General features: G+C 32.9%; 1 protein-coding gene across 1 annotated transcript; it reads right to left on the bottom strand.

Moving 5' to 3' along the window:
* Positions 1 to 1093: 1093 nt before the first annotated feature.
* On the bottom strand, positions 1094 to 18410 carry LOC133186904 (lysophospholipid acyltransferase 2-like). Its single transcript, XM_061322290.1, has 12 exons — positions 18212 to 18410; positions 14770 to 14915; positions 13489 to 13659; positions 12748 to 12858; positions 10433 to 10562; positions 9641 to 9670; positions 7288 to 7378; positions 6810 to 6911; positions 6260 to 6363; positions 5213 to 5413; positions 4075 to 4226; positions 1094 to 3485 (listed from the first exon to the last, which is right to left on the bottom strand). Exons 1-12 carry the CDS (start codon positions 18287 to 18289, stop codon positions 3353 to 3355), a joined length of 1449 nt encoding a protein of 482 aa, XP_061178274.1. The 5' UTR covers positions 18290 to 18410; the 3' UTR covers positions 1094 to 3352.
* Between the last annotated feature and the right edge of the window lie 665 nt (positions 18411 to 19075).

Here is a 19075-nt window from a genome sequence, read left to right as displayed (position 1 = left end):
TCAAGCATCAGCAATCAGTTGATGAGAAAACTGCGACCAAAAATTTGTTATGTATGGTACGGACAGACGCACGGATAAACAGAAAGTTGACATCGGATTCGTACAAAAATGTCTCCCACCATATGACATGCCTAAACAAAGAATATGCTAAAATTTCAAGCATTTGCAATCAGTAGTTGCTGAAAAAACTGCGACCAAAATTTGTTATGTATGGTACAGACAGATGCTCGGATAAACAGGAAGTTGACATCGGATTCGTACAAAAATGAATCCCACCATATGACATGCCTAAACAAAGAGTTTGCTAAAATTTCAAGCATCTGCGATGAGTAGTTGCTGAGAAAACTGTGATGAAAAATTTGTTACGGACAGACAGACAGTTAGACAGACACACAGACAGACAGACACACAATGGTAAAACAGTTTACCCCCCTCTCCTTTGGAGCGGGGGTATAAATAAAATTCACCAACACATGTACATATTGATGCAGGTAATTACTTGCACATTACAAAACTGAACAGTATGAAAGTTGATTTAGAAAAGAATTGAAAAGGATTATTATTTATTTGCAACAGGTCTCAGTACGCAGTTCTTGATTACTAAAATTGTATGTTTCTTGTAGGTGCTTTGTTCACCACTGTTAACTTCCCCTATTTAGGTAAGATTTTACACTTTCACCTGCATATGTTTATGTCTCCCAACTGATTCGGAATGCAAGAGCATGTTCAAGACAATAAACCAAGGCAGACTACTGATAAATAAGTTGATGTACATGGCTTTCAACAATCTTGTTTAAAGTCATCATTTCTCAAATTCTGTGGTCATGACAATAACATCGTTTGTTTGCAAATACAACCTATATTTGGGTCGAATTTTGACTGGCATGATTTTAACCTAGTGTTAGGCCATTGTTTTCATGCTTAGTTAGACTAGTAATTATTCTGTTTATCTGATCACTTACACAGAGGACTCATGACGGATATGACAAATTGACAGGGGATGCTTATTTCCCTCTGGCACCAGATCCTGCCTCTGGTGTTTTCTTCAAAAGGAAACATCAAGTGTTCCCAAAAGAAAAATCCTTAAATAGTCTAGATTTTCCTGGAACATTTATTTGTTGTCTGTATACTTGAACTTAAATCGGCAGTATACAACATAGAGTATCAAGAACATTTATACAGTTGTGCTGGTTAGCAAAATATCTTAAAACTAACAGTTTGAACTCTTGAATGACATTTCAATTGACCCCAAAAATAACAAATAAAATCGTTTCTCAGTCAAATCAATTAGAAAGCAAATCAGATAGATACATGTAATTAATGGTAATAATAAAAGGAAATAAATAATATTGTATAATTATACATGTATCCATGAAAATTACAGAATGTTTCATGCAGTTTCACTTTGGTGAAGTTTTTTTGCTGTTGTTTTTTTTTTTATTATTTACAATTATTATTCAGCTTATAAAAATAATGTTAATCGAACTTTAAAGATGAATTAAAATTTTGAAATCAATCTGAACATTAAAGAAAAGCAAAACAACATGAGTAGAAAAGTTCTTCCCCAAGTCTGCACTTCTGTGAAATAAACTGGTATAGGAATATTCCACTTAAAACTTGTTAGCAGTTATGTTCTCAATGAATGAAGCAGTTGCTTTTTTCCATATTTCTTTAATTAAAAAATTAAATGGAGATAGCACTTTGTGCTGTGTTTTATGTTCCCTTTTTACCCAAGTAAGACACAAAAAATGTTCTTCAAATTTAGTATCAGAATATTGTTTGAAAAACTATAGAAGAGCTTGTCGTTCACTGTAAGGACAAAACACTAGTTGTTTGTATTTTGAAACAAACTCGGACATTAAAGCAGGATTACTGGGTTTTTTTTTTGTTTTGTTTTTTTTGCCTTTGGTTTTTAATTTTTGTTGGGGTTTTTTTTCAATTTAACAAAAGTGCTTAACTTCACATTTGACAGTTAAAAAAGTTTTTTTTTCTCTCTCTTTCTTTCTTCATTAACTTAGTAATAATTATTCTTATTTACAATGACTTGCACTTTCTTAATGTTTACTTGTCAGAGTAACCATATTTCTGGAATGTGTGTTACTACTCCAAACACAATTTCAAAAACGGCTGAAATTCATGTTCATGGAGTTTTAAATTTTTCTGTTGTAAATTCATATAGCACTTACAATATCAACCTCATTAATACATGTAAGTCTAATTTCTAGAAATCAATTTGGTTTTATAAATAAATTGACTAATGGGTAATGATGTTCAATAAATGGAAGAGAAATATATGAGGCACATTTTTTGACGAAAAAAAAATCAATACTGTAAAATCACGACAATTCTGAATCAAACACACACACAAAAAAAGTTTTACAAAAAAACCTGTGAAGGAATAAAAAACAAGTGAGTTTGATTTGACAAAAATAAAATGCATAAAAGCCCTGAATGTCTATCTGACTAGCTTTTTCAGCATGACTATTACTATGACCAAAAATAGGCACAAATAAAAACAGCTTGAATTTAACAATACACAAATGCTCAGTATCAATGAGCTACAAGTTATAGCTCTTATTGCAAACCCTGCCTTTCTTCACAAAGATTCTATACTGTTGTGTATAGTGATATGGGGCCTCTTAGGAAAAGAAAAGTTTACTTTATTACAAACTTACAGTGCTTTTGTTTGAAAAAAACTATTTGCTATTTGAAAAATACATGAATATAGTTTGAAATTTGTTTTTCTCTCTTTTTTTAAGTAATTTTTCCAGGTACGAGATAAACATATTCATTATTGAAATCAAATCAGAAAAAAAACCTTAGATAAAAATTGATTAAAAAAATAATGGAAATGATTTGTTCATTAACAGGGCAGTGTATTTATTGCTTTCCATCAGATTTCTGTAGCTTTTCTCTAAGTGATCTAAATAAAATCTTTATATAGGTGCTAACAAGGAAATCCGATCTGGTCATATTCACCTGGGACAAAATCAGAAGCAGATGCATTTTACTGATGGAAAATAAACAAGTAAATCACTGCATCATTGTACTGTGACCCACCCATCCTGTTTATGAAGCAATGAAAAGTTGTGGTTGTCTTTGGAGAGTCCACAAAAAAGTAAAAAAGAAAAAGTATTCTCTCCTTCAAATCCATTAAACATGTGTAATTAAAGTATGTAAAAATAAAAAAATACACAAACATTTGATTTTCACAACATGCACACATCATCACAAACCAAACTTATCTAATATCACATAAAGGTATAAGAAACCATGAGTCAAAACAACTCTAAAACTTTAGAAGATAACACGTAGGTGACTTGTCACAATTTGAACACAACTCGCGACATCTCTACTGCGACTTTTTTACATCCACTATCTCCTTTGCCACTGTCTCTACTTTTTCTGTCTTCTTCTTTGGATGTAGGTATGAGAAGTAAATAATAACTGCTATTGCACATAAGTGAATCCAGAAATATAAAGACCTGCAAAGAGAGATGATGAATTCACACATCACACACGTGTAACACATCAAGGAGACAAATCATATACTAATCACCCTAGACCATGTAGACATTTATAATTATACTTCACACTTCTGTTATGATAATTAATTATCCCTTTATAAAACATGTAAAATATTCTGGTATCAATGATGTACAGCATTTGTTTGTAAATTTTCTATTTAATACCTTTATCAATGATAATACTGAAGATTATATCAAGAATTTTGGAAGATGGTAAATACACGTAAGTATAAGCCAAGCATTGCAAGCCAAGGGGTAGCAAGAATGGAGTTGATTGTTACTACACGAAACTAATGTATACTTCTGAAATTGAAAAAATTGTTTATTTGTTCAAAAAATGTTTTCAAAAAACAAAAATTTTGAAGAAAACATTTTTGAAGACTTTAATAACTGTCAAACAATGAGTGTAAGCAAAAAAGGATTAAAAGTGTATAAAACTTTTTTTATATTTTTGAGAATTTAGAAAGAAACAGTCTCATATGTTTTTTATGGGTGAGTGAAAATTCTGGAGACTTTCCTGTGTTTTATTTGTTTATGTTTCTCTTACCCTAATAATGAAAAGCATGGTACAAGTCCGAGGAGGCAGAAATTCGAGGCCAGATAAACGTTTGCAAAGCGAGTAAAGAAGAATGTTCCAGCGTCGTACAATTTCTTTTTATCCGGAGAATCAAGAAATAAAGGTCGTACATTTCTTCTCATCTGAAAGAGGAAAATCGTGTTCAGTACAAGGCCGGTGCACGTCTACATAATGTGTATCTGCCTGTGATTTCATACTTAATAAGCTGATATTTCTGTTGGTACAAAGTCTGCTCTGTGGTAAAAGCAAAATATTTTACAAAACTCACTTGTTATTTTGGATCTTAAATTTGTTTTCTCATGTTATACTGTATATCAAATCATGTTTTCGTGTAATTTAAAGCTTTTCTTTTAAATATTTAGAAATATTCCAACAGAAATACAGGTGTGCTAGTGTGAAAGCCAAAACATATGAGCATGGGCAGGTACAGTGCAGCGACATCCTTAAATGCTGGGAAAGCATGGATGCACATGCAACTCACCGTAAAAATTTGACAGAGTCCAAAAGATTGAGCAGAAAATGTGGAGCAGTAATGTAACATATGGAGAACTTAGTCAATACAAAAGTGACGCAATCATATAAAGACTTGTCACGCTTAGAAAGCATAAAATAAGGGCGAACATTTCTTCGAACCTGCAAGGAATATTTTAAAACAGATTCTTTATAAACATGTTACTGAGGATATTCAATCAGTGTTCAAACATTCAATAAAAGATATGCAGCAGTCTTTTCAATGTATACACACCTGTACAAGTGTACATTAGCAGGTGTTTGTAAAATGGAGAAGATATCACACATTTTCAGTTGTCATTCCAGTAAAAAAATAAACTCTTTGTCCAGTTTTGTAATCTTTTATTATTACGTTAAGTGGTTCAGTGAATTTCTAGTCCTGATTTAAACTAAAGATGTAAATCTAAATAAAACATATTTCCCTGTATATAAACACGAAAAAGTGATATCAAACTGACAAAGGTTGGTCACCCCTCCTCATCTTTTACAAACTTCACTGGTGATTCAATTCATACACCAATGATGCTTATTCAATAATTACTATACTGATATCAGTGTGTTTAATTGGGATGACTATAGAATCAGACCTTGTACTTACCAGTCTGGCAGCTACAGTACACAGGGCAGCTCCAGTAAAACAGATGTAATATCCAGGATAGAAACCATGCCAGAGAGCACTGACCATAAAGGTGGCGAGAGTCCGGTGCTTCGGGGGCACGCGATCATAGACTACGCGACGCAGCCATATCAATGTTGTGATGTTCCAACAATCTATATTAACTTTAAGACTGTTTGATACCTGAGAAGTAAATTAACATAAACAGGTAGCAAAATAATCAATACATTTATTGTAAAAAAGACTGACATTTTAGCTTCATTTTATATAATGTTAATTAATAGGGCTGTGCAATAATATCGATATTCCAGTACATTGTGATTCATTAACAAAAATTATCGTATTGCGATACGTTTTTCCAGTACTGATATACCACCAAATTGCTTGGGCTTTAGATTTCTTAAGTAAAATATGAAATTTAATATGTCAGAAACATGTTCAATCGTGCCAAACAGTGCCAAATGGTAAGGTTGCTGTTGTATGGTTGCATTTCGTTCCCAAAAAATTTTGTAAGAATGTATTTATAATAGTTGTACACACATTGCTTATAGATGGAGGTTAATAAAAAAAGAAAAAGAGCATTTTAACTGTTATTGAAAATATTGCAATACATATCACAATACATTTAAAAATATCGCAATACGAAATTTCCAGCCAATACCCAGTCCTATTAATTAATCTGATATTCAAAATTCAGCTTTCAATTTATTATTTGTAAGAATTTCTAAAAAACTTATCCCAACATTTTCTATTTCTAAGCAGATTTCCTTATTTTCTTATACTCAATCAATTCTTTCCAAACCCATGCCCCTGTTATAAAATAAGTGTTAACACAGGTAAATGTGGGTTTCTACATCTAACACTGGATTAAATGAATCTAAAACCAAGCAGTCTACAAGGAATATTTCAGTGTGGACAAAACAAGGATTAATGGATCATTAATGAATCAATGGAAAGTTTAACATGTTTGATATGATGTAGGTTAACTTATCCCAGTGTGGACTGGTCCTTGAAGTAAATCATACATACCTCTAATTCATATATTTTGACATTATTCAGAAGGTCCCACTTGGCCTGACCTTTGTCATCATACCCACTGAAGCCAAGACCGGCAGCATTGTTCACTGCCTCTCCTACAAAGATGTGAGTCAAAAATATATATTGGAGAGCAGTTCTCATTTTTTTTTTTAATGGCAATAGCAGTTTAAAATATCTGATATTGATATTTATGCAAATGGGAGAATATTTTCAAATGAATGCAAAAGGTTTCATATTGATAGTCTTAAATAAAGTTATCACTTTCAATATCATGTAATTGATTGGTGAAGGGTTTAAAATACAGGTATTTTAATTAATATCTGATATTGAAACTTATGAAAATTTAAGATAATTTTAAATGCAAAGGCTTCATATTAATAATATGTCAATAAAGTTCGAGTTATAGTTTACATAACCAATGTCAGGTGATTGAATGATGGAGGATTTAAGGTACAGGAACATGTTTGTACAGAACAACTGGAACTCTCATACGTATACAGCAACTTAGGGTTTAACATAAATGCAAAGATTTCAAACTTACCTAATTTCCAGGCACAGTAATACTTGGCTCTAACCAGTGACACACAAAAAAGAACAAAGAAATTTCTGTAAAACCAGTTTGTCTGGTAAAGGAATTCCTCATCTATAGAATAAAGATCACCATGTAGAATAATTTTTTTTTCTGTAAACTGTAAATAACCCTAACCCTGAAATAAATTTTTAAATTAATTTTCCACAAGCTTAAAATTGTCTTAGACCAAGTCTCAGAAGTTCAATTCAAAGTGTGATTTAACAAACCACAAATATTTGTCATTACAAACATACAGCTGTACTACAAAAAAAAGTATCAAGACTTTTTAACTATGACAGTCACTACAGATATTTTCAGAAAGAAAAATGCTGTGTGTAGGACAAGTAGTACCAAAATATTGCTATACTTTATATTCAGACATAAACAAAGTAATACTAATTCAAATTAAACAAGTGCCACACTGCACACTAGCTACATATTACATTACCTGCCATGTATTCAACAGGAAAGACTAGGGGAGACAACACCATGACTACACCACAGATACCAGCCACCATGAGTTTCTCCTTCACGGCATCCTAAAGGGAAATAAATGTGGTAATCTCAGATATATTCTACTCTTGCTTGAGGAAGAATATAAATTATACATGAAATGTTATTGATAATAAAAGATTTCAACCTATAAATTAAATAATGGATATTCAGTTCTCAAGACAACCCTAACAGCCTGCAATAAGTTACACACAAGAGGCCCATGGGCCACATCGCTCACCTGAACAGATTGGCTAGGCAAAAGCACAAATCAGTTCAGTATTGAAAAGATTACCCTGAGGATGCTTCCATATCAATATGACTAAACATAGCTTTCCTGTTCTTGAGAAGAAATATTTTTTCTATATGTTCTTATGTAAAACTTGCTATCCCCCAATGGGCCCCACCCAACCCCTGGGGGTCATCATTTGAACAAAATTGAATCTACACTACCTGAGGATGCTTCCATATCAAAATGACTCATCATGGTTTGCAGTTCTTCAGAAGAAATTTTCCTATATATTTCTATTTAAGACTTTGATCCTCCATTGTGGCCCCATCCTTCCCACGGGGGTCATGATTTGAACAAAATAGAATCTACACTACCTGAGGATGCTTCCAGATCAATATGATCAATCAGGGCTTTGCTGTTCCTGAGAAGAAGATTTTACTATATATTTCTATGTAAAACTTTGATCCTCCATTGTGGCCCCGCCCTTTCCCCGGGGGTCGTGGTTTGAACAAACTTGAATCTATACTACCTGAGGATGCTTCCATATAAATATGACTCATCATCGCTTTGCTGTTCTTGAGAAGAAGATTTTTAAAGATTTTTCCTATATATTTCTATGTAAAACTTTGATCCTCCATTGTGGCCCCGCCCTACCCCGGGGGGTCATGATTTGAACAAACTTGAATCTACACTACCTGAAGATGCTTCCACATAAATATGACTCATCATGACTTTGCTGTTCTTGAGAAGAAGATTTTTAAAGATTTTTCCTATATATTTCTATGTAAAACTTTGATCCTCCATTGTGGCCCCACACTACCCCCGGGGGTCATGATTTGAACAAACTTGAATCTACACTACCTCAGGATGCTTCCATATAAATATGACTCATCAAGACTTCGTTGTTCTAGAGAAGAAGATTTTTAAAGATTTTTCCTATATATTTCTATGTAAAACTTTGATCCTCAATTGTGGCCCCGCCCTACCCCCGGGGGTCGTGGTTTGAACAAACTTGAATCTACACTACCTGAGGATGCTTCCATATAAATATGACTCATCATGGCTTTGCTGTTCTTGAGAAGAAGATTTTTAAAGATTTTTCCTATATATTTCTATGTAAAACTTTGATCCTCCATTGTGGCCCCGCCCTACCCCGGGGGGTCATGATTTGAACAAACTTGAATCTACACTACCTGAAGATGCTTCCACATAAATATGACTCATCATGACTTTGCTGTTCTTGAGAAGAAGATTTTTAAAGATTTTTCCTATATATTTCTATGTAAAACTTTGATCCTCAATTGTGGCCCCACCCTACCCCCGGGGGTCATGGTTTGAATAAATTTGAATCTACACTACCTGAGGATGCTTCCAAATAAATATGACTCATCCTGGCTTTGCTGTTCTTGAGAAGAAGATTTTTAAAGATTTTTCCTATATATTTCTATGTAAAACTTTGATCCTCCATTGTGGCCCCGCCCTAGCCCTGGGGGTTATGATTTGAACAAATTTGAATCTACACTACCTGAGGATGCTTCCACATGAGTTTCATCTTTCCTGGCCCTATGGTTCTTGAGAAGAAGATTTTTAAATGATGCCATTATTTTTTCACTAATTCCTAATTATCTCCCCTTGAAAGAGGGCGTGGCCCTTCATTTGAACAAACTTGAATCCCCTTTACCCAAGGATACTTTGTGGCAAGTTTGGTTGAAATTGGCCCAGTGGTTCTTGAGAAGAAGTCGAAAATGTGAAAAGTTTACAGACAGACAGACGGACAGACGGACGGACAGACAGACGGACAGACAGACGGACAGACGGACGCCGGACAAAATGTGATCAGAAAAGCTCACTTGAGCTTTCAGCTCAGGTGAGCTAATAAGCAATAAATGTGGAGAATTCAACTCGGAGTATACTCGGAGTATTCTCTGTATTTCATTGTTGAAAGTTGATGACTCAAATTTAGATATATATGTAGAAAATGTACATGTATTAAGTTTTTATTAATTAGAGAGACCCTATGAAACTTGACTTATCAGAACACTTTTCAAAATTAACTTGAAGAATTCCTTAAACAAACCTCTGGATGTGGAACTGTCGGAGTTTTGTCCTGAAATAAAATTAGAACTCAGTATTATGTCATTACATCCCAAACAAACAACATAAAATATTACATAGGAAAACATTAACAATTACTCTACAAGAACTTATAAATAGTCTGTAATAAAAAAACAAAAGTCTAGAGAATTTTAGCGTTCATTATCTTGGCATTTTATTGAATGCTAAGTTTGCAATATGTATATGAGTACGTCCTGAAACATTCCGAATGTGAGCGTTACAATGCCCTGTTGGAAACAAAAATTTCATCTATTCAACCGCTCAACAACAACATTTATGATGGGTAGTGGCTACTAGGTAAGATGTGTCTATTTTCACACATTATTGACATTATTAATAAATAATTTTGTACCTATTAGCCTCCATAAAAACCTTAATAAGCACATCATAACCAGTTATAGAAATGGTGTGCTATTGAACACTTCCAGGTCAGGCACTGATATTACAAAGTTTTCATTTAAATACCAATACTGAAATATTCTCATTAATTTTGAGTTAATCTAAATAATTAATGTAATGAATGGGAAAATGTTTTAGCTATATGATAAAGGAGTTATTGAACTCAGAAAAGTGAATACTGGTACTTATTGGCAATCTGTACAACCAACTCATGCCAAAATTCACCAATACAAGTTCAATAACCCTATATAATTTTCATCAATATACAAGTACAAATATAAAAGATATTTTAGTACTTTGGTGTTTAAATTTTAATCAATGATAATTAATACGATGTAACTAGTGATGAACATACTGGAGTTTCATAAGAGCCGTCCTTTCCCTCAATAAACTTGATATAGTCCGTATAGAACACCAGGGGTCCCACCATGATATTATGGAAACTGAACAGATAGCTGAAATATTCCAAAACTGAGGGCGGCTTCCTGAAAAATAAAAAAAGAAAACAGGTAACTTAAACACAATCTATCTATTTTTATGCATAGTTTGTTTTATTTGTTGTATGGATTTGTCTTAGTTCTCTACTTTTTTTTTTAAAATTAATTATTCAGTTTGCCTAGATCTGGATTTGGTATACTGTAGTACATGTACAATTTCTACAAAAATTGAAGACTTTGTTTATCAACTTTCGTAAATTTCGAATTCATTCTTTTTATCATCAACTTCCGATTTTTCATTCAACTTCCCAATACACAATACAGCATATCCCATATCTATCCTTATACACAATACAGCATACCGCTATCTATCCTAATACACAATACAGCATAGCTGCAGAGCTGTAGCTCTCTGCTTGAGAAAATTTGGACAGACAAAGCAGAGAGCCACAGATTCAAGTGTTGTAAAAACCTTCGATTTACGCTGCCGCTTTTTTGTCGCTCGCTTCGGGTATTATTTCTTGTATTTTATGCTTCCCCCCACTTTAAAAATAGTATCCGATAATTAACCATATATTTTACTCCTATTCTTGATACCTTATCTACCTTTCAACGGTCTCAAACAGCCCTGGTATGGTTTTGGAATGTGTTTAAAAAATTCCCATTCTGATGTCCATACTAGGGGTCGTGCGAAAAATAAGTCTTTCAAAAAACATATACTTGCCGATAAAATGTAAATAAAATATTCAGGAGGTTCAAATATCATGTATTTTGTCTACAAAGAATATAGTATGTATGTAAAAAAAATGAGATAAATAAAACCAAAAATTGAAAACTCGGGCATGTTATTTCAGGATGACACCAACATCGACGTCGGAATGCATTTATTCTAAAGTCTGGAACCGTTGAAAGGTAAATAAAGTTTCAAGAATAGGAGTAAAATATATGACTAATTATCGGATACTATTTTTAAAGTGGGGGAAAGCATTAAATACAAGAAATGATACCCGAAGCGAGCGACAAAAAAGCGGTGGCGTAAATCGAAGGTTTTTACAACGCTTGGATCTGTAGCTCTCTGCTTTGTCTGTCTGAATTTTCTCAAGCAGAGAGCTACAGTTCTGCAGCTAAATACAGCATACCCCTATCTATCCTAATACACAATACAGCATACCTCTATCTATCCTAATACACAATACAGCATACCCCTATCTATCCTAATACACAATACAGCATACCTCTATCTATCCTTATACACAATACAGCATACCTCTATCTATCCTAATACACAATACAGCATACCCCTATCTATCCTAATACACAATACAGCATACCTCTATCTATTCTAATACACAATACAGCATACCCCTATCTATCCTAATACACAATACAGCATACCCCTATCTATTCTAATACACAATACAGCATACCCCTATCTATCCTAGTACACAATACAGCATACCTCTATCTATCCTAATACACAATACAGCATACCCCTATCTATCCTAATACACAATACAGCATACCTCTATCTATCCTAATACACATACAGCATACCTCTATCTATCCTAATACACAATACAGCATACCCCTATCTATCCTAATACACAATACAGCATACCCCTATCTATCCTTATTGACACAAAGCAAGGACGGAAATAATGACGACAGCTGGCCTCTCTACATTGAACTCATAAACTAATCTTAAACTGGATGCATGTCCAGACAAAATCATGTCTACAGGCAGACAGACAAACAGCTAGACAGACTGACGGACAGCTAGTTAGACAGACTGATGGACACACCGATTCCAATAAAGAACCCCTCTAAACTTTGCTTGCAGGGAATAAAAACGGTTACAGCAAACATGCTTATAATGAATTCATGCTTAAGGTGAAGTGATTTTCATTCCCGTATGCTGTTGTTCTATAACATGTTATGAACTGATATACAGAATTATGTTTATAACAAATTAAATTTGCTACATCCCTGGCATTTTGCTATAAGTGTGTTTTACTGTAAATCCTTGTTTGTATTCATTGACAACTGAACCAATTTTGAAAATATAAACAAATATTTCTATAAAACATATTGTAATGCACTGAATCATTTTAAATACTGAAACTACATGCCTGATTACTAGAAGCAGCAAGAGACTGTTTTCAATTCCAAGACTGTATTGTATTAGTTTTTTATGACATTAAAAGCACAATAATTCTATCATTTTAATAATTACTCTATTTTCATTATCCTTTGATCAGGATTTAAATCTTCATCCTTTTTCTGTGTGCCGTCATGTAGAGGAAAAGCGATACTGGTGACTTTCTGTGTCAGTATCATCAAAGGTCTGAAAAATCAAACAGGAAATATAATTGATATTACACAGATAAACAATGAACTGGACACCAATAAATAGAAATCTCACTCCTAATGAAAGGGATACAAGCAATAGCTGTACTGAGTTGTATCACGTGTACCACAGTAATTGATTTAAATCAATTAACCCTCTTTAAACAATTCAATAATTATAAAAAAAAAAAAAGGTTTATCTTACAGTAGGAAAATTACCAGAAAAAAATACTGTTATCACAAGTTTATGATGTTTGTGGGTAATGTCTCGGAATCAATATGTCATATAAATCAGTGACCTCTGTTAGTGAATACAATATACCTATGGGCCACAACTCTAACGTGATGACATAATCTCTTTTACACAAGAAATAGATACTTTCTACATTAAAAATATATTATTTTGAAAATTTATGTTTAAGACTGGGACTACTTTTTTCCATGAAACCATTTTTTTCCAATCAAATGATGCATTACAACGGTTACCAAAATTAAGTTATATATTAATGAAGAGTCCTGAATCAGCTGTAATAAACAGAGCTTTACCATACTTACAACCAGCTGATTTTAATCAAATTGAGTAATCATGACATACAAATATTCCACAATGTAAAGTCTGTATACAAACCCTGTAATGTCCAGCGAATATCCTTCGTAATCATAGTACTGGCGATACATGTGCATGATACACAGGTATCCCATACCAGAGATAAACACGAGGACATGGAACTTATCTCGCGGCGCATGGAGAATCAGTGCATAGCAGAGCCATCCCATCAAAACCACATGGATCACCTGACTGAAACAGGCAAATATATATGCATGTATTACATGTATCATGACCATCCCATCAAAATCACATGGATCACCTGACTGAAACAGACAAATATATACATGTATTACATGTAACAAAGCTATCTCATCAAAACCACAGTTTTCTTTGTAATAAAACTATAAAACTACAGTTGAACTTCGGTATCTCGAACACGGATATCTTGAATACCATGGATACGTCGAAGTGATTTGGAAGTCCTAACCACATATTTCTTAAGTATTTTACCTGGATATCTTGAACCCTTGGATATCTCGAAGTTTTTTCTCGGTCCCATCGAGTTCGACATACCGGAGTTCAACTGTATTTCAAACAGATACAATCAATATTATATATACATGTAGACCAGTGGTTATAAAGCCACTGCAGTAAACAACCTCTGCTATTTATATGTAGTATTTGTTATAACATGGAATTGGGGGAAGGGGGTGTGTGCAAGATGAGTTTTTTTGTAAATTTTTTTTCATATGAAAACTACACATGATAGGTTGACAGATGTTGATTAAATATCTTATTCCCAAATTTGTTAAATATATGTAAAATTGTTTAGATGATTTTCATAAAAACTCTGATATATATAGTTCTTCAATGATATTCCTGCTGTTACAGATGTGTTTATTGGTGTAGTGTATATTTCACCTGTAAAGTACAAAGGTACACCAACCTTGAGCACTTTTAATATTTATTGAATTAAAGTTTAATAACCACACGGTCTGTGAGCATGCTACCACTCTATCACCTGACAATCTTTACAGATCATCTACATCAAGTTCAAAAGTTTCTCTACATGAAGTTTTTTACTTTATTAAACTGAAAACAACTTGTACAGAATACACAAATATTTATTTTCAATCATGGCGATGAAAAACTGAAATGAATTTTCAAATATTGTTTTTGTAAGAAGCATAATACCAATAAGTCTGCAGTGCTTGGGACATTAATGTGTCATCTGCAAGTAACCTTTTTTTGAATAGGGTGACTACAGACAGACAGACAGATGTGTGGCAAACAAAATGATTTTCACAGGTGAACATATATGTATTTCCAAAATATTTAGTATTGATAAATCTCTCTTACTATCCAAAACAGAAGGCAGTCAGGATGAAGCCGACAACTAGCTCTAGAGCATGACGATTAACCAAACTGATCTGCTTCGGGGACCAGTTTTTTCGGAAGTAGTATCCCAAGAACAAGGCAGAAATCTGGCACACGAGGAAGTTGATCTGTAAAATAAAATTTCTCAATTAAAAAATATCTGCAATCAGAAACTATTATTTTTTTACCCTAAACTGGACACAACAAACAAGTGATTGTAATTTTCCATCACTGAACACTTGTTTAATCTGTTATATTTACAAAGTTACATCAATCTGTAAATGAAAGCTAATAACCATAATCGTACATGAAATGTCATTAACATTAAATGCAAATGTGAACTTTTAATCCTTAAAGCTGTTTAAAAAAATCCAACCAAAAAACTGACATCTTATGTTACATAATGATGAAGGTAAGAATTTGTTACAAATTGGATCTAAGCTCAAGGTGCTTTTCTTCAGGATCATTCATGGTATTACACCAATTACCTTCAATTACCACTAGGAGACAGAGTCCCTGAAACACTGACTTAATCTGACACTATAAACACAGCTAGCATAACACAGAACAGTAAACCTCAGAATGCAGCAAAGGCCTCATCAAAGCCTTAGGCTGATTTAACCCTGACATTTCATGAATTAACAGGAGAGATATGTCATAAAACCACTGCTGAAGGTCACCACAGCCTTAGAATCCCTTTATTTACATGAATATAATTGTCTTACCTGCAGATATGTGCAGTATTTTAATGCACATCAAAAAAAATAAAAAGAATGGCATAACTATAGTACTGGTCACCTTTGTTAATCAAAACATATGTGCCAAGCTGTAATTAGTGATTACAGATTGACATTTAATGTGTTTTACATTGACATATCATATCTGAGCAGTCAAGGGCATTTCATGTTACTTTATAATTAAACAATTATATGCCAATATGGGTTGTGTCCCTTTACATTAAAAAAAAAATTATTTGTTGATATACTCAAATATTACCCCAGAACTAGAATATAAAAATATAACCAATTTATTCAATGACCTACTTTTCTTAAAATCTTGCAAGATTCTTTTTTAAAAAATGACATTTAATGGCAGATATTCAATGTTAAAAAAATGTATTTTTTCTAAATTATTCTGGGCAGATCTTGGAAATTTCAATGTGTCGTAATATTTATATTAGAAAACATGGAATTTGACTTTTTGGGTAACTCTCTTAGGAGCTAGATAGTACCATAAAATTCTGGAAGATAAATCATATATATAATAGCAAAGGTGGGAAGCAGCAAAGCCTGGATATTTTCTTTGAGCATTAATTCTTTAAAGTTTACAAGGTATAAAATAACTGAAAACAAGTTGTTACTGTATCATGTTCATTAAGCTTTAACATATATTAAATAGTTTAAAGAACATTACCAGTATATATTATTGAAATGATGTTTCCTGGCCAAGAAGAACAAGGAATCACACAGAAATACATCAACTGAGAGTCAAAGCACCAAGCGCACTCCCTTGTGCAGTGACTTGCTTTTAAATTAACTTTTTTAAGTATGAATGAATTAAATTTGTTCAAGGAGGAAAAAAAAATTATCTGGAAAATTGATTTTGGTTTGATACTATAGACCTTGAATGCACTGAGAGACAGATTATTGCTAAAGGTTATACAAATACCCACATATACCAGACATAATGTATTGAGAAAGAAAATAAGTAATTCATCATAAAGCTTGTAGACAATTGTATTAGTCCATTGTTTAATAAAGTGCATTCTAAAGGCTCATGTGTGTTCACAGTTCAGAAATATTTACATATGCTAATTAGGATGAATTTTAATGAGAGAAAGGATAACAAAACATGAGATGCCAAACACTGGGTCCATTCATTGTGGTACAGGGTGTGTTGCCTAAATCATCAGAGAAAAATCAATGGGAAAAAAATTCTGAGGAAATATCATCACCTTTACAGGTATGTAACATAATAATTACTAAGAAATCGTGGTAACAAAAGTCTAAGGATGAAATAGGTGATGATAACGAACACTGATCGATCTCAAAAAACCTACAAACAATACAAATCTGTGACCCCTGAAAATCCCAGAGGCGGGATCGGGCGACTAGGAGAAGTAAGCATCCTCTATTACCAGTCAATCTAGATATTAAGCCCTATGTATTGATAAGGTAAGCGGATTATCCATAGTCAAATTTAGTATAAAATTGTTCTTTTTTTCTCCAAAAAATCAAAAATATATGTATAAATCAATGAAGTGTTCATAATAAATTTATTTTACTGGGAAATTGAAGATTTATTCAGGAATTCAAACTTGAAAAAACATTAACTTGTAGGACTTTTTATGAACCAAAACTCCAATAGAAATTTACTTTGTGTGAATGTAACATCACAATTCACTGGCTTTAAAAATATAGTCATACAATACCCCAAGGCACAGATAGATTTAAAATTTAAAACAAAATTCTTATGACTTATGACTTCATTTCCTCTAACTTTTTATCCTGTTTTCTTTCCTGGTCACTGATATGTTATCTCTCAAATGTTCCTCAAATGATTGTGCTAGATCTAGTAAAATAATATTTTTTTTTATTAATACCAATTGTCACATACATGTTTATAATATGGATTACAACATTATATCATTAATGAATATAATAAACAAATACAAAAAAAAATTATAATTGTGACAACTGAGAGAGAGAGAGAGAGAGAGAGAAAGGAGAGAGAGGGGAGGGGTTGAGAATGGTAAAAAAAGAGCATGATCAAAGATAAATGTCTGTTCATTAAAGTACTGGTAAGAGTATGTCCAAGCATTGTGAAAAATATCTTTAAGTGCCTATTCGCAGGGTCTTAGTAAAATAATAATGGTTAGTTTGATTTCCTTGATCATTGTTGATAGAGTCAAAAACCACATGACAAATAACAATAGTTTGTTAAAGGTAAGATTAAGTATCAAGTGAATGATGCACTCTGCACCAAACAGAACTTGTACTTGACATCTTTATGCTCTAGTGTTTTATTTACCTAAAAAATCAGTAAAACTACACCAAATTCTACTGTGTGATCAAAACTAACTGGAAAGCAGTTGAAAATTATTCAGCATTTACAGGTTTTGCTGCTTGGCTTTAAGGTCGTGGTAGTTCTATGTACAAATAACAAAGAAAGGGGAACATATCGTAGATTCAGAAGATGAAATAAAACACCCCTAGGCCCTCTGTTTCCCCTCAATGCACTCTTGTCTTGCTTCCAATTCCAATATTGTTTTCTTCGCTATCACCCCCTCCTTTCCATGAAAAAAAAAATAACCACTATACGTAGACAAGCTTTGAAATTTTACAGCGTTATTGTACCATTAATCATTTATCACGGATACAGGGCAAAGTCAACAATGTTACACTATCCTGCGCGTGGAACGTACCTGATCTAATGGCAACCCGATAACAGTTAGGGGCTGTAGGAGACGGGAACCCACGTAAAATTCACCACGTTGAACCATTTTGTTTCTCAAACAGAGACTGTGAATAAAACTTGTTAAACAATGAGCTGGTCAAAGTACATTAAGTGAAGATGTTGCGATTGCACGCGTCTAATTATCACATTTCCCGGCATTCAAGTTAAATATGGCGATGTAAACAAATGGTACAGAATTAGTTGTTCTTCGATCCCGTTGAGAATAGTGATAGGGAAACAATAATCATAAGTACTTTTAAGTGTCGATAACAGTGATTAAGGTAGTCAGTTCTGAAAATCAACAGTTAAGTAATTGAAAATGCTTATAAAATGACGCTGAAATTACTAAATAATGTGAATATATCCATGTTATTTTTTCCAAGTTAGTCATTATAGTTAACTCAATTTTGTAGGGAAAATTATCAAATTGTAATAGTCATGTTTTTATATTGATTTTAATTATAACAACAATTTTCTTTCAGATGCCATTGAAAGTTATGAAATAACTTTCAATAATAAACTTAATTTAAAATAAAAATGTTTTATTTAAATATTAAACATTTAAATAAATTTATAACAACTACCTCTAATTAAAGTCTAGAAATCTCTAGAGTTCTAAATTACAGTTTAACTTTTAACCTTGAATAAATAAATAAGTAAGAATTGCCATTGGTTAATATTTTCCCACCAAAACCTTTAACCCCCTTTGTCCAGAGTGTCCAGATAATTACTAGCCTAGGAGCAGTCAGTGTGTAAAGTTGTATTTTTGATATTTGGAGTATTTTATAGACCACTGACAGTAAGTTGACTTTTTGACATTCTTATTTCACAT

The sequence above is a fragment of the Saccostrea echinata genome, unplaced genomic scaffold (assembly GCF_033153115.1).
Source record: "Saccostrea echinata isolate AGI-Se365-2 ecotype Australia unplaced genomic scaffold, CSIRO_AGI_Sech_v1 ptg000014l, whole genome shotgun sequence".
NCBI classification, from domain to species: domain Eukaryota; kingdom Metazoa; phylum Mollusca; class Bivalvia; order Ostreida; family Ostreidae; genus Saccostrea; species Saccostrea echinata.
This window is presented reverse-complemented; position numbering and strand designations above follow the sequence as displayed.

Excerpts from the sequence above, each read along its gene's own strand:
- LOC133186904 (XM_061322290.1), bottom strand. The coding sequence starts at position 18,289 with ATGGTTCAACGTGGTGAATTTTACGTGGGTTCCCGTCTCCTACAGCCC. Across the intron at positions 7,379-9,640 it reads CGACAGTTCCACATCCAGAG|GATGCCGTGAAGGAGAAACT; the intron begins GTTTGTTTAAGG and ends ATTTCCCTTTAG. Across the intron at positions 5,414-6,259 it reads TCAAAATATATGAATTAGAG|GTATCAAACAGTCTTAAAGT; the intron begins GTATGTATGATT and ends TTTACTTCTCAG.